Source organism: Salmo salar, chromosome 01 (assembly GCF_965601325.2).
Source record: "Salmo salar chromosome 01, fSalSal1, whole genome shotgun sequence".
In the NCBI taxonomy this organism is placed as follows: domain Eukaryota; kingdom Metazoa; phylum Chordata; class Actinopteri; order Salmoniformes; family Salmonidae; genus Salmo; species Salmo salar.
This window is the reverse complement of record NC_138291.1, coordinates 173,714,776-173,730,038: the sequence shown is the minus strand read 5'-3', so window position 1 is coordinate 173,730,038 and position 15,263 is coordinate 173,714,776. Positions and strand designations below refer to the sequence as shown.

Below are 15,263 nucleotides of genomic sequence, written 5' to 3'. Positions count from 1 at the left end.
AGAATAAGATATTCCTTTCATCTTAAGTTTGTACTCAAGTTTTGTCTTAATAATAATTCTGTAAGCACCAGTGTGTCAAATAACATAATAGGAAAATCCCCATCAAAATGTGTCAGTTTAAGATAGAGATATCTGCACGCACGGGCTGTGTCTCAATCCACAGCATCCTCTGGAAGGTGGCCGAGCTACGGTGGTGTTTGTCAGACCATTAAACAACCCAGAAAATCTGTCTTCTCACAAAAACAAACCGTTTGGGCTACAAACTAATACCCCACTATGGAAAGGGGAGATTCTCACAACACGATGGTGTTCTGTTTTTCTCTATGACCCCCACCAGTGTCACGGGACTCGTCTGAAGGTAACCGGTGCCAGTTTATAAAAATGAATGGAAGTACGGAGGTAGTTTTGTGCCTACCCAAAAAAGGGTCCAAAAAACACAAATATTTCCTTAGCTTTCTTTTTCCTATATCTAGGAGAAATGACACTTCAAAACCGTGTTCCTTATGTTTTATTTTTTGGCTGTGTGTTTTGCCATTTACGAATATGTTATTCAATGCCTTTCTATGGGCTATAGGAGTAAAGGCCAAATTCGATATTTGATCAAATACATTTTTATATATATTTTTCACACCTACTGGGGTACTAAAATGATAAATCAAATAGCTAAATGATCCATGGTATGACCATCTTAAAATAATTCCATGTGATAGATTAGTAGAACATCCTCCCTCTAAAAGGCTTAGACTTTTAGAGGTTTTTAAGGGTGTTTTCACACTTGGTCCCTTTCAGCCACTTTTGTGAACTCAGTGCAGTTCGCATAATTTTTTGTGCAGTGTGAACACTCCAAAAGGAACTCATACCCCTCAAAAGAGCCCCTAAAGCGAACCGAACTGAGACCATCTCGAGAGGTTGTCTGAGTTCGGTTTGCTTGAATTACACGGTTCCCTTTTTTAGGGCAATGTGAAAACAAAGCTCCCCAGGTTTACTAGTCAATATTCTCACACACAAACAGGATTACTGCAATACTGTTTCCCCTGTAATAACCCCTCACTCTAGATTACTGCAATACTGTTTCCCCTGTAATAACCCCTCACTATAGATTACTGCAATACTGTTTCCCCTGTAATAACCCCTCACTCTAGATTACTGCAATACTGTTTCCCCTGTAATAACCCCTCACTCTAGATTACTGCAATACTGTTTCCCCTGTAATAACCCCTCACTCTAGATTACTGCAATACTGTTTCCCCTGTAATAACCCCTCACTCTAGATTACTGCAATACTGTTTCCCCTGTAATAACCCCTCACTCTAGATTACTGCAATACTGTTTCCCCTGTAATAACCCCTCACTCTAGATTACTGCAATACTGTTTCCCCTGTAATAACCCCTCACTATAGATTACTGCAATACTGTTTCCCCTGTAATAACCCCTCACTATAGATTACTGCAATACTGTTTCCCCTGTAATAACCCCTCACTCTAGATTACTACAATACTGTTTCCCCTGTAATAACCTCTCACTATAGATTACTGCAATACTGTTTCCCCTGTAATAACCCCTCACTCTAGATTACTGCAATACTGTTTCCCCTGTAATAACCCCTCACTCTAGATTACTGCAATACTGTTTCCCCTGTAATAACCCCTCACTCTAGATTACTGCAATACTGTTTCCCCTGTAATAACCCCTCACTCTAGATTACTGCAATACTGTTTCCCCTGTAATAACCCCTCACTCTAGATTACTGCAATACTGTTTCCCCTGTAATAACCCCTCACTCTAGATTACTGCAATACTGTTTCCCCTGTAATAACCCCTCACTATAGATTACTGCAATACTGTTTCCGCTGTAATAACCCCTCACTCTAGATTACTGCAATACTGTTTCCCCTGTAATAACCTCTCACTCTAGATTACTGCAATACTGTTTCCCCTGTAATTACCCCTCACTCTAGATTACTGCAATACTGTTTCCCCTGTAAAAAACCCTCACTATAGATTACTGCAATACTGTTTCCCCTGTAATAACCTCTCACTCTAGATTACTGCAATACTGTTTCCCCTGTAATAACCCCTCACTCTAGATTACTGCAATACTGTTTCCCCTGCCATAACCCCTCACTCTAGATTACTGCAATACTGTTTCCCCTGCAATAACCCCTCACTCTAGATTACTGCAATACTGTTTCCCCTGTAATAACCCCTCACTCTAGATTACTGCAATACTGTTTCCCCTGTAATAACCCCTCACTCTAGATTACTGCAATACTGTTTCCCCTGTAATAACCCCTCACTCTAGATTACTGCAATACTGTTTCCGCTGTAATAACCCCTCACTCTAGATTACTGCAATACTGTTTCCCCTGTAATAACCCCTCACTCTAGATTACTGCAATACTGTTTCCCCTGTAAAAAACCCTCACTCTAGATTACTGCAATACTGTTTCCCCTGTAATAACCCCTCACTCTAGATTACTGCAATACTGTTTCCCCTGTAATAACCCCTCACTCACATTGGTGCCATAAAATAAATAAGATGATATGTGGGGGCGTATTCATTACACCAATTCTTGATTTTGATTTGATTTCTCTTGCAAAAAGTTTCTTAAAAGGAAGCAGACGGAACAAAACAGGGAGGAACCTACCTAAATTTGTCCAATAGAAACTCTCGTTTTAGTTGACTGTTTGGCTAATGATTACACTTCAGGTTCATGGGAAAAACGTGTGCAGTTTTCTTTATACTGATTAGAGATTGTCAAGAACGCACAGAAAGAAAAAATATATTTGTGGAGTTTTTAGTTCCGATTATTTGTTTGCAATATGTGATCTATAGGCTAAGAGAGCTTCATGAGGGTTTGAATAGTGTGAGAAGACAACAGCATATTAGGTGATAATCACAACACAGGGTACAACATAGTTCTAGCTCTTAAAGGGCCAGTAGCCTACATTTGATGTACAATTTTCAATTACAGCATTATTTAATCTGCAGTTATTCTTCTGCTATTTATTATGTTACTAATAATAATGTTAATAGTATCTTCTGATTACAATTATTATGCCTCATATTTTAACTAAATACAATATATTAGCTATTAAAATGTAAGAGGACTGAGATTTTGCTTTAAAAAGAGGACTGAGATCAGTTATTTTAAAGAGGACTGTATGAGAAAACACTGAGTTGTACTCACAGTTCTGCATGTTGCTGCCACTAGTAGGGTTCTGTTAAAAAACATAACTAAATGATATTTCTCTCTCTCTCTCTCGTAAAGCCTTCAGTATCCCTAAACACAATGTCCAGCAGGTTGTTTTATTTTAGTTCCTGATTATGTGAGAACTAGCCTAGATTCTCAGGGGAATCAAACTTGCAGAAGCATTTAATTATACACTTCAACAGTCCACAATGTATTTTCTGTATAAACACTGGATTTTCAATTACTTTGTGGGTCAGTTATATTATTTACCCCAACAGAACAATACAATAATTGTTTCAGCATTGCTCGACTATCTAATAATCCCCCCAAAATCAACTGTTGTGTTCCAACACTAGCCTAGCTCTTGGTGCCTGTAGTGTTTGCAGCATTGATTGTGCACCTCGAACAACGTCCTCCACACTCTGGGAATGATTTTCTTCAATCTGTGAAGAACGAGGTACATGTTCTATCACACAGGAGGTTGGTGGCTCGTGGTAATGGCTGGAGCGGAATAGGTGGAATGGTATCAAATACATCAAATACATGGTTTCCGTGTGTTTGATGCCATTCTGTTGCTTCGTTCCGTCCGTTATTATGAGCCGTCCTCCCCTCAGCAGCCTCCTGTGTTCTAGGGTCCAGGTCACAGATCTATTGCAAATCATTGTCCCCATTATCAAGCAAATGAGCTGGAACTGTCCGCTGTCGGAAAGATCCAAATTTGTAATTCCCGAGGGAGGCGTGGCTTTCTGCAATCAATCAGTCCTGGAAACATTGTTTTAAGAGTAGAAACAGCACATGATTGGGTCTAATTTCCCAAGACCCTGCAAAGCGTAAACTGTTCCCTCCCTGAAAGGGGACTCGTACAACTGCCTTTACAATAACGTTAGTGCAGTGTTGTTGCACAGTCTGAAAGAATTGTTCTTGGCACTGAGCCGTTTACTGTCTCTTGAGATGGGTAAAAAGAGTTCTCACAGCGGGAATGCAGGCATTGTTTATTTCGACTCCTTTCCCCCCCCCCCCAACTAAACACAATCACCACTAAAACCGAGGCAGCAACAGACAACGAACACAGTGAGGTTATCCTCTAGGCCTGTGAGCTGCAGTGAGGTTATCCTCTAGGCCTGTGAGCTGCAGTGAGGTTATCCTCTAGGCCTGTGAGCTGCAGTGAGGTTATCCTCTAGGCCTGTGAGCTGCAGTGAGGTTATCCTCTAGGCCTGTGAGCTGCAGTGAGGTTATCCTCTAGGCCTGTGAGCTGCAGTGAGGTTATCCTCTAGGCCTGTGAGCTGCAGTGAGGTTATCCTCTAGGCCTGTGAGCTGCAGTGAGGTTATCCTCTAGGCCTGTGAGCTGCAGTGAGGTTATCCTCTAGGCCTGTGAGCTGCAGTGAGGTTATCCTCTAGGCCTGTGAGCTGCAGTGAGGTTATCCTCTAGGCCTGTGAGCTGCAGTGAGGTTATCGTCTAGGCCTGTGAGCTGCAGTGAGGTTATCCTCTAGGCCTGTGAGCTGCAGTGAGGTTATCCTCTAGGCCTGTGAGCTGCAGTGAGGTTATCCTCTAGGCCTGTGAGCTGCAGTGAGGTTATCCTCTAGGCCTGTGAGCTGCAGTGAGGTTATCCTCTAGGCCTGTGAGCTGCAGTGAGGTTATCCTCTAGGCCTGTGAGCTGCAGCTAAACACACTGAGTCTATCACATAGCCCGTTTTGAATCAGGAAACCAGTACTTGATCCTGTACCATCATCTACATCCAGATTTACATTTAGTAGTATGTGCTTCCGTGTAAACTGCCTTCATTATCCCAGCAACCTCTGCTTAGCAATCACTTCAGTAGCTACATTGTATTAATGTACTGTGATCTGACTATACATTTGAATGGTACATATATTTTTATTTTAACTTTTATTTAACTATGCAAGTCAGTTAAGAACAAATTGTTATTTATAATGACGACCTACCCCGGTCAAACCCGGACGATGCTGGGCCAGTTGTGCGCCGCCCTATGGGACTTCCAATCACAGCCGGTTGTGATACAGCCTGGATTTGAACCAGGGTGTCTGTAGTGACACCTCAAGCACTGAGATGCAGTGCCTTAGACTGCTGCACCACTCGGGAACATTTGCATATCACATGCATTCTCTGAAAATGTGGTCCAAAGCAATGAACAAAGTGTGAACGTCTATTGAGAAATGGAGCAGTATGTTTCACATACAGCACTTCAAGGTATTTTATAGAAACCTGCTCTACTTTGATCCTTGTTTTGCTTCAGGACTTGGAACACATGGTCTTTCATGACAAACTGTGTTTCGCCACCTGAAACCCTTTTTACTACTGTGAGCCACTGCTGTCCCTTCTGTCCAGGGTGGATCCATACTCACATCATCAGAGGAGCACCTGTCCTCGGGCTGGGGAGGAAATGGACATTTGTCCCTTTAGTTCTTCCACGGCACTCTGAGCGTGAACATAGCACCATGGACTATACAGGGCTATGGTGGTCCTGAATGAAAACACATCCATTCTTTACAAGTCATGGAAACCACTCTAATCACTCATTCACTGAATCTACTCTTAGTATAGCATAGGTGTTCTGAAGGGTTGTCATGTTTGTCACGTTTGTCAACCACTAACAGACAAAGAATCTGTACTCATCATTCTGTAGCAGTAGTTCCACGACAGGGACGATCTAGGATACCGTGCACTGTCCTCAAGGTACATTGTTGGGTCTCCATGGAGAACTAATGGAATCGGGACTTGGAAAGGAATGTATCAGACATATTTGAGCAATTGTACTAAGTCTAGTTGAGAGGAAAACAAAACCAAACATTGAGCTCATGAACAACCCAAAGCTCCTTACAAGAATTATGTATGTGCCCATTGCACATGAAGCAATAGCCTACTTGGAAATTAAGGATTTGATGTGGCTGCAAAAACTGATGCCAAATCCAACAAGAGAATGGAAATCTTATCTAACATAGCCTATATGATATAACCCAGTCTGTTATTTAATTCACTTTTTTTCTAATCAATACTATTGAAATTGTGCACTATAATTGTCATTTCCCACCCACACGCAGTGTGTAGACACTGCAGAATACAGACACGATATTCTCTCTCATTAGTGTTTTGTCACAGAGGAGCGCCACTGGGATGTGTACAAGGACCTCCCTCATTCCAAAATGACAAAAGCATTCCCCTTTATAGATCTTGGGCATTTTACTGCCACTGGATGAATTTGCATCCCAAACGACTGTCACTGTTCATGAACAGTGAGTGCACTTTATGCCCTGGGGATTTGGGTAATGGTACTCATTGTGAACCTGATAACATTAGTGCATCCTCACCCCCCCCCCCCCCCCCCCCCCCCCCGGGGTAATTATGCTGTCAACCAGAATGGATTATAAAGTCTGTTGACTCCTGAATGTTTGTATTTCCTCTGTGGAATGTAAAATAACAGCATCAGTGTACAGACAACATGAGATGTACTAGGTGTGGTTGAATGTGATTGAAGAGTAAGAGATTATCTTCAACATATGCTTATAACACAGCTGTATCACCTTATCAGAAAAGAGAATTGATGTAAGAGAAAATGTTGTGAGAGCATGAACCCTTACTTCCTGAATACCAGTTAACTGGATGGGATAACTATCAAAGAAAACATGTGATTGTCCCCTTTGACAGAATATGGTCAGTCTAACATTTTCGAATGACATAGATAGATTTCCATCCTCAATAAACTTTTATCACAAAACAGATGAGGTTTGCAGCGAAATGGTCCATGTAGCCAACCTGTCCACTGGGCAAAAAAAAGGATTGTTTCCACATCATTTCAGCCCAAAGAATGCAATGTGATGAAGTTGAATCAATGTAGAACACTGATTGGATTTGCAAAAAGTCAAGAACATAAGGGAATTTCGTTTTTTTTTTCACCCATCTTTTAACCTAAATTCTATGACAGGGTGATATTTTTGGTTTATTTCACGTTGAAGTCACGTTAGTTGTTAACTCAAACAAATGTAAATGAAAACTAGACGTGACCTGACGTCTGTGCCCCCCCACCACGGTTTAGCAACGGAAGCTGGAATTCCCAGTCAATGAACGTTCAGCACCACCGCGTGTAGAGAGCTCCCGAGGTATCGCGACATTCACACATCTGGGTGAGCCCGCCCGGTAACACCGCTGTCTCACCGTATGGCTTTTCATCTCATGACGCCCATTTAGCTGACATGCCTAATCATACATGCCCTTAGTGACCGAAGACATTTTGGATATGACAATATGACATTGTTTGGTTACTTTATCCAGAGCTCACTTCAGCTGCCTCAACTCGCCTTGAGTGAAATGTATGGTCACAGTTGGGCTGTCAATGTCATGCTTTAAAGTTGTAAAATGATCCTAAATTATCATTTATGGGGGTTTGGCCTTGCATCACAGGATCACGCCCTGTCTGAACACACCTTTTGAAATGACATTTTGTCAGATAAGGGAGCAGCAGAAAGTTCCAAGTTAGTAGCAGAGAGTGGGCTATCACCCTGCACTTACCACATTCTTGGCAGAGCACTTTGCTGACATCCTTTCGGACAGCTCGCCGCGTCTCGACAGGTGGGAAAACGGCGTGGAACACCGACGTGTCATTCGTGGGTTCCATGAAGAACATGTATCTTGTGTCTTTAGTCAACGTCAAACAGTTTTCACCCCGGTTCCAGACAATAGAAACGACAGAATCCTTCTCGAGGCCCCCCGCTTTTACTTCCCATACTTGATGGACCCTTATCCTAACCTGGTATGGTTCCGACTCTGACGTCCTGTTTGGCACCGACTCTGACGACAAATCAACTTCTCCTTTCATTGTCTGGACCGCGCTCTCATTCCGTATACCACCAGCTCTTTGATTGAGTAGCTTTACCCGCTCTCGTCGGTTGATATCTCTCTTGCGCCCGTCTTCTTGAAGCTTTCCCTCAAACACAACTCTCGACCGGTGCACCAACTCCTGCAGCGGAGCCACAGGAGAGGGGTTATTACAAGTCAGCCCACACAGCCCTCCATGCGGAGAGATGGAAAAGGACACAAAAATTCCACAAACAACCAAAATAGTGAATGAACTCTGTCCCGTCGCAAAGTATGTCCTCATTGCGGCGGAGATAAGTGGGACTTTAAAGGCGGAATGAGGCGCGCTGGTAAGAAAGGAACATTTGACTAAGCTCTGATGGTGAAAGCAAGTGTGATCCGTCTGAAGCCCGCAGTTGCTGCTACAGTAAACTACAAGATGAGAGGGGCGGAGTTGGTAATGGGAAAGGCTCTCACTGTGCCATGTGTGTGAGAGGATTTCCTCCCTTGACACCAATTTCTGCTGTTTGTGCATTAGGCATGCAAGATTTGCACCAAATTAAACGTAGAAGATAAAAATCCAGAGGTTGTGATTGTTTGTCTTTTATTGGAAGTTGATGTGCTTGATTTTATTTTCATTGATATGGCATTTTTAAATTAGACTGATTTTTGCAAGCTTATTTTTCTTAGTATGCATTGTTATCATGAACACAAAATGTGAGAAATAGGCTACAATCAATTTAAAACACTTCAAACTATGAGGAATAAACCTATTAAATTCAAGCCTTTTTGTAGCATAATCACAACTGAGAGTGACTTATGGGTTGTTTTACTGTGAAACAGCAACGATATGAATTCCCATTAGAGCAACAACAACAAAATGGCTACATAAAAACAATTTATTTGGAAGATAGCCAATAGTCTGATCCTGGATTACTTGGTGTGAACCCAGGACTGGTCAGTAGCTTATCCAAACTGAGAATCTTGTGGAGAACATTTGCCAACAACGGATTCAAAGTCATTAGCCCCCAATTTACTTACAGTTTCCCTGCTCATATAACAGTCGCGCAGCAAGACAGATTTGTGTTCTAACCATGAGGCTTATTTCATTCAGTGATGACAATTGCAGGCAACAGATTTGCTCCACAATATTGTGACTCTCACTGGCAATGTTAATCACCACCTCCTAAAACCAGTTCTCGTCATTCGAGCTGTTTGTTTCCACCTCGGTGATGCCCCAGGTTTCCATTTGGTGACTGTTGTCCTATCAGTTGCCTCTAGAATTTCATGTTCCCTATCCTGGCTAGCATCTCTAGTCTGTTGTGGTTCCCATCGTTGTGGAGGGGCCTGATGGGTAATGGCACAATCCATGAGCAACACCTGCAGGGGTCTGTCCACTGTGTCCAGGACACACGGCCTGTGGTTAGTCACCCACTTGGCTCATTCCTTGGCATGACAGCCCCAGCCCTATAACATCTCATTGCCACAGCCACAACAGGCCCTGCCTGGACAGCTGCACATGAGAGGGGCGCCTATGGCCTGGAGGCCAGCCTGCCAGGAGCCTGCTTTCCACCTGCTTGAGAGCCATTGCCCAGCTACTTAACCCACTCTGGCCTGCTGCATTGATCTGGCACGTCCCACTGTGGGCACATATGACACATCCAGCACAGCTGTCTCGCTCCTTCGCACAAGTCACTCCTTCTCTATCTCTCTCACACAAATACAAACTCAGATCCTCTAAAACTTAAAGTAGAATGGCAGGGACCTGAACCTTCAAAAGTACAGATGGAGAATAATATGTATCTTTGTATAGCCTTCATGAGGATTTCTGTCTACGTTGTACATTTATCCTGGTTAGTAGATCATTTCCAAGGCATCCAATTTTGATTTGATAGATGCATGTTTCATCAGGCTATGAATGAACCCTTGGCCCGGGAATTGAGAGCGAATGGCCAAAGCAGCAGCGCTGCCAAAACGGCACTCTATTCCCTATATAGTGCCCTACTTTTGACCAGGGCCCCAGTCTAAAGTAATGCACTATATAGGGAATAGGGTGTTACTTTGGACAGTCACGCAACCCAACTACAGTTGTAGGCCTCATCTCTCCTCACTGACAGATTGTCAATGAAAAGGTGTGTCATAATTACCAGGATCTAAAAATGAATTTTCTCCCTAACATTATTTGCCACATTCGTCACACCGAGCCTGCTTGAGGTACAGCATTGATCTAAATAGAAGTTCTAGAACTGTACAAAATATGTCCAAAAGTTTGTTGCTGTGTTAGTTCAATGTTGCTGTTACAGTTTCATGTTGCTGTGTTAGTTCAATGTTGCTGTTACAGTTTCATGTTGCTGTGTTAGTTCAATGTTGCTGTTACAGTTTCATGTTGCTGTTACAGTTTCATGTTGCTGTGCTAGTTAAATGTTGCTGTGCTAGTTAAATGTTGCTGTTAGATAAATGTTGCTGTTAGATAAATGTTGCTGTTAGATAAATGTTGCTGTTACAGTTTCATGTTGCTGTGTTAGTTCAATGTTGCTGTTACAGTTTCATGTTGCTGTTACAGTTTCATGTTGCTGTGCTAGTTCAATGTTGCTGTTACGGTTTCATGTTGCTGTTACAGTTTCATGTTGCTGTTACAGTTTCATGTTGCTGTGCTAGTTTCATGTTGCTGTGCTAGTTTCATGTTGCTGTGTCTAGTTCAATGTTGCTGTTACAGTTTCAATGTTGCTGTTACAGTTTCATGTTGCTGTTACAGTTTCATGTTGCTGTTACAGTTTCATGTTGCTGTTACAGTTTCATGTTGCTGTGTTAGTTCCATGTTGCTGTTACGGTTTCATGTTGCTGTTACAGTTTCATGTTGCTGTTACAGTTTCATGTTGCTGTTACAGTTTCATGTTGCTGTTACAGTTTCATGTTGCTGTGTTAGTTCAATGTTGCTGTTACGGTTTCATGTTGCTGTGCTAGTTAAATGTTGCTGTTAGATAAATGTTGCTGTTAGATAAATGTTGCTGTTAGATAAATGTTGCTGTTAGATAAATGTTGCTGTGCTAGTTAAATGTTGCTGTGCTAGTTAAATGTTGCTGTGCTAGTTCAATGTTGCTGTTACAGTTTCATGTTGCTGTGTTAGTTCAATGTTGCTGTTACAGTTTCATGTTGCTGTTACAGTTTCATGTTGCTGTGTTAGTTCAATGTTGCTGTTACAGTTTCATGTTGCTGTTACAGTTTCATGTTGCTGTGTTAGTTCAATGTTGCTGTTACGGTTTCATGTTGCTGTTACGGTTTCATGTTGCTGTTACGGTTTCATGTTGCTGTTACAGTTTCATGTTGCTGTGTTAGTTAAATGTTGCTGTGCTAGTTAAATGTTGCTGTTAGATAAATGTTGCTGTTAGATAAATGTTGCTGTTAGATAAATGTTGCTGTTAGATAAATGTTGCTGTTAGATTAAATGTTGCTGTTAGTTAAATGTTGCTGTGTTAGTTCAATGTTGCTGTGTCTAGTTACAATGTTGCTGTGCTAGTTCAATGTTGCTGTTACGGTTTCATGTTGCTGTTACAGTTTCATGTTGCTGTTACAGTTTCATGTTGCTGTTACAGTTTCATGTTGCTGTTACAGTTTCATGTTGCTGTGTTCAGTTCAATGTTGCTGTTACAGTTTCATGTTGCTGTGTTAGTTAAATGTTGCTGTTAGATAAATGTTGCTGTTAGCAGTTTCATGTTGCTGTGTTAGTTCAATGTTGCTGTTACAGTTTCATGTTGCTGTGTTAGTTCAATGTTGCTGTTACAGTTTCATGTTGCTGTTACAGTTTCATGTTGCTGTGCTAGTTAAATGTTGCTGTGCTAGTTAAATGTTGCTGTTAGATAAATGTTGCTGTTAGATAAATGTTGCTGTTAGATAAATGTTGCTGTGTACAGTTTCATGTTGCTGTGTTAGTTCAATGTTGCTGTTACAGTTTCATGTTGCTGTTACGGTTTCATGTTGCTGTGTTAGTTCAATGTTGCTGTTACAGTTTCATGTTGCTGTTACAGTTTCATGTTGCTGTTACAGTTTCATGTTGCTGTGCTAGTTTCATGTTGCTGTGCTACGTTTCATGTTGCTGTGCTAGTTCAATGTTGCTGTTACAGTTTCAATGTTGCTGTTACAGTTTCATGTTGCTGTTACAGTTTCATGTTGCTGTTACAGTTTCATGTTGCTGTGTTAGTTCCATGTTGCTGTTACAGTTTCATGTTGCTGTTACAGTTTCATGTTGCTGTTACAGTTTCATGTTGCTGTTACAGTTTCATGTTGCTGTGTTAGTTCAATGTTGCTGTTACGGTTTCATGTTGCTGTGCTAGTTAAATGTTGCTGTTACGTTAAATGTTGCTGTTAGATAAATGTTGCTGTTAGATTAAATGTTGCTGTGCTAGTTAAATGTTGCTGTGCTAGTTAAATGTTGCTGTGCTAGTTAAATGTTGCTGTGCTAGTTCAATGTTGCTGTTACAGTTCAATGTTGCTGTGTTAGTTCAATGTTGCTGTTACAGTTTCATGTTGCTGTGTTAGTTCAATGTTGCTGTTACGGTTTCATGTTGCTGTTACGGTTTCATGTTGCTGTTACGGTTTCATGTTGCTGTGTTAGTTCAATGTTGCTGTTACAGTTTCATGTTGCTGTTACGGTTTCATGTTGCTGTGCTAGGTTAAATGTTGCTGTGCTAGTTCAATGTTGCTGTTAGAGTTCATGTTGCTGTTACAGTTTCATGTTGCTGTTACAGTTTCATGTTGCTGTGCTAGTTCAATGTTGCTGTGTTAGTTCAATGTTGCTGTTACAGTTTCATGTTGCTGTTACAGTTTCATGTTGCTGTTACAGTTTCATGTTGCTGTTACAGTTTCATGTTGCTGTTACAGTTTCATGTTGCTGTGTTAGTTCAATGTTGCTGTTACAGTTTCATGTTGCTGTGTTAGTTAAATGTTGCTGTTAGATAAATGTTGCTGTTAGATAAATGTTGCTGTTAGATAAATGTTGCTGTTAGTTAAATGTTGCTGTGCTAGTTAAATGTTGCTGTGCTAGTTAAATGTTGCTGTTACAGTTTCATGTTGCTGTTATAGTTACATGTTGCTGTGTTAGTTCAATGTTGCTGTTACAGTTTCATGTTGCTGTGTTAGTTCAATGTTGCGGTTACAGTTTCATGTTGCTGTGTTAGTTAAATGTTGCTGTTACGGTTTCATGTTGCTGTTACGGTTTCATGTTGCTGTTACGGTTTCATGTTGCTGTTACAGTTTCATGTGGTCACGACTTCTGCCAAAGTCGGTCCCTCTCCTTGTTTGGGTGGCGTTCGGTGTCACTGGCCTTCTAGCCACCGCCGATCCACTTTTCATTTGTTTTACACACCTGATTTCAATCCCACAATTGCTTGTTCATTATTTAACCCTCTGTTCCCCCATGTTTTTTTGTGAGTGATTGTTTGTTGTATTTTCAGTCTGTCATGGTGTGCGTGTATTTCTTACTTTGTATATTTGACATTGAGTAAAAATACGTTGATTACTCATATCTGCAGTCCTGCGCCTGACTCTCTACACCAGCTACACCTAGGACCCATTACAGAATCACTCAACCGAAGAATGGAGTCAGCAGGAGCAGACGCCCTCCCTGTTGCAGTGGAGGAGCGCGTTCAGCAGCACGCAACCATGTTGCAACATCTGGGCACTGCCATGGATCGCGTGCTGCAGACTATGGATCGTTTGGAGAGAGGAGATTTTTCAGCGCCTCCACCAGCCCCACTACAACAGGTCGCACTGTCCACCCCTCTTTCCCCTGGTCCCAGCGGGATTCGACTCGCGCTCCCCAGGGAGTATGATGGGACGGCTGCCGGATGCCAGGGTTTTCTACTACAACTGGAGCTCTACCTGGCGACCGTCCACCCGGCTCCTTCAGGGCGTGAGAGTGTGTCCGCCCTCGTCTCCTGCCTCTCAGGCAAAGCCCTGGAGTGGGCCAAAGCCGTATGGTGTGAGGGAGATGCGGCGTTGGATCATTACGAAGAGTTCACCCGCCGCGTTCGGGCGCTTTCAAACCTCGGTTCCAACTGAGGCAGGGGACGAGGAGCACGCAGGATTTCGCCTTGGACTTCCGGACCTTGGCCGCCAGCGCGGGATGGAACAACAGGGCTCTGATTGATCACTACAGGTGCAGTCTGCGCGAGGATGTCCGGATCGGGACCTGTCAGTTCCATCCCCCAGCACCTCCGCTCCAACACCCATGGAGCTGGGAGGAGCTGCACTTAGGGCGACCGGAGGAGGGGCCATTTCCTGCACCATCTGTGGCCGCAGAGGGCACACTGCTGGTCGGTGCTGGGGGGGTTCCTCAGGGTGTCGAGGCAGCAGGCAGGGCACTATCGTGTCACCCCAGGTGAGTCGGCACCAGGCTCACATGTGAGCAACAGGGGGCTCTGAGTATGTGTTTATTTCATTTCCTGAGTTTTTCCCGCATTCCCAGCATAAGGCGCTAGTAGATTCAGGCGCAGCTGGGAATTTTATTGACCGTTCATTTGCTCATAGTTTAGGGATTCCCCTTGTTCCTGTGGATATGCCCTTCCCTGTGCACACCCTAGATAGTCGACCATTAGGGCCAGGGCTGATTAGGGAGGCCACCACTCCACCTAAGCATGGTTACGCAGGAGGGTCACAAGGAGAGAATCTGTCTCTTCCTTATTGATTCTCCTGTGTTTCCCGTGGTGCTGGGCCTACCCTGGTTGGTCTGTCATAACCCCACTATTTCGTGGCAACAGAGGGCTCTCAAGAGGTAGTCACAAGAGTGCTCAGGGAGGTGTGTGGGGGTTTCCATCGGTGCGACCACGGTGGAAATCCAGACCAGGTCTCCACCGTGCGCATCCCCTCAGAATATGCCGATTTGGCTCTCGCCTTCTGTAAGAAGAGGGCGACTAAATTACCACCCCATCGACGGGGTGATTGTGCAATAAATCTCCTGGTAGACGCAGCACTTCTCAGGAGTCACGTGCATCCTCTGTCACAGGAGGAGACAGCGGCTATGGAAACATATGTCTCCGAATCCCTGGGACAGGGATACATTTGGCCCTCCACTTCACCTGCCTCTCGAGTTTCGTTTTTGTGAAGAAGGATGGGGGTCTGCGCCCGTGTATTGACTATCGAGGGATCAATCAGATCACAGTGAGGTATAGCTACCCGCTGCCTCTCATCGCCAGTGCGATCGAGTCAATGCACGGGGCGCGCTTCTTCACTAAATTGGATCTCAGGAGTGCTTACAACCTG

General features: G+C 43.2%; 1 protein-coding gene across 3 annotated transcripts in view; it reads right to left on the bottom strand.

The window, feature by feature from the left end:
* Window positions 1-8,433, bottom strand: part of nrg1 (neuregulin 1) — a 167,343-nt gene extending 158,910 nt beyond the window's left edge. For 2 of the 3 annotated variants that reach the window (XM_014144413.3, XM_014144448.3), the window contains exon 1: window positions 7,722-8,433. In XM_014144413.3, coding sequence (XP_013999888.1) covers window positions 7,722-8,310 — 589 coding nt within the window. In that variant the 5' untranslated portion in view covers window positions 8,311-8,433. The remainder of the gene's footprint in view (window positions 1-7,721) is intronic. The other variant, XM_014144433.3, reaches the window with a different exon arrangement.
* Between the last annotated feature and the right edge of the window lie 6,830 nt (window positions 8,434-15,263).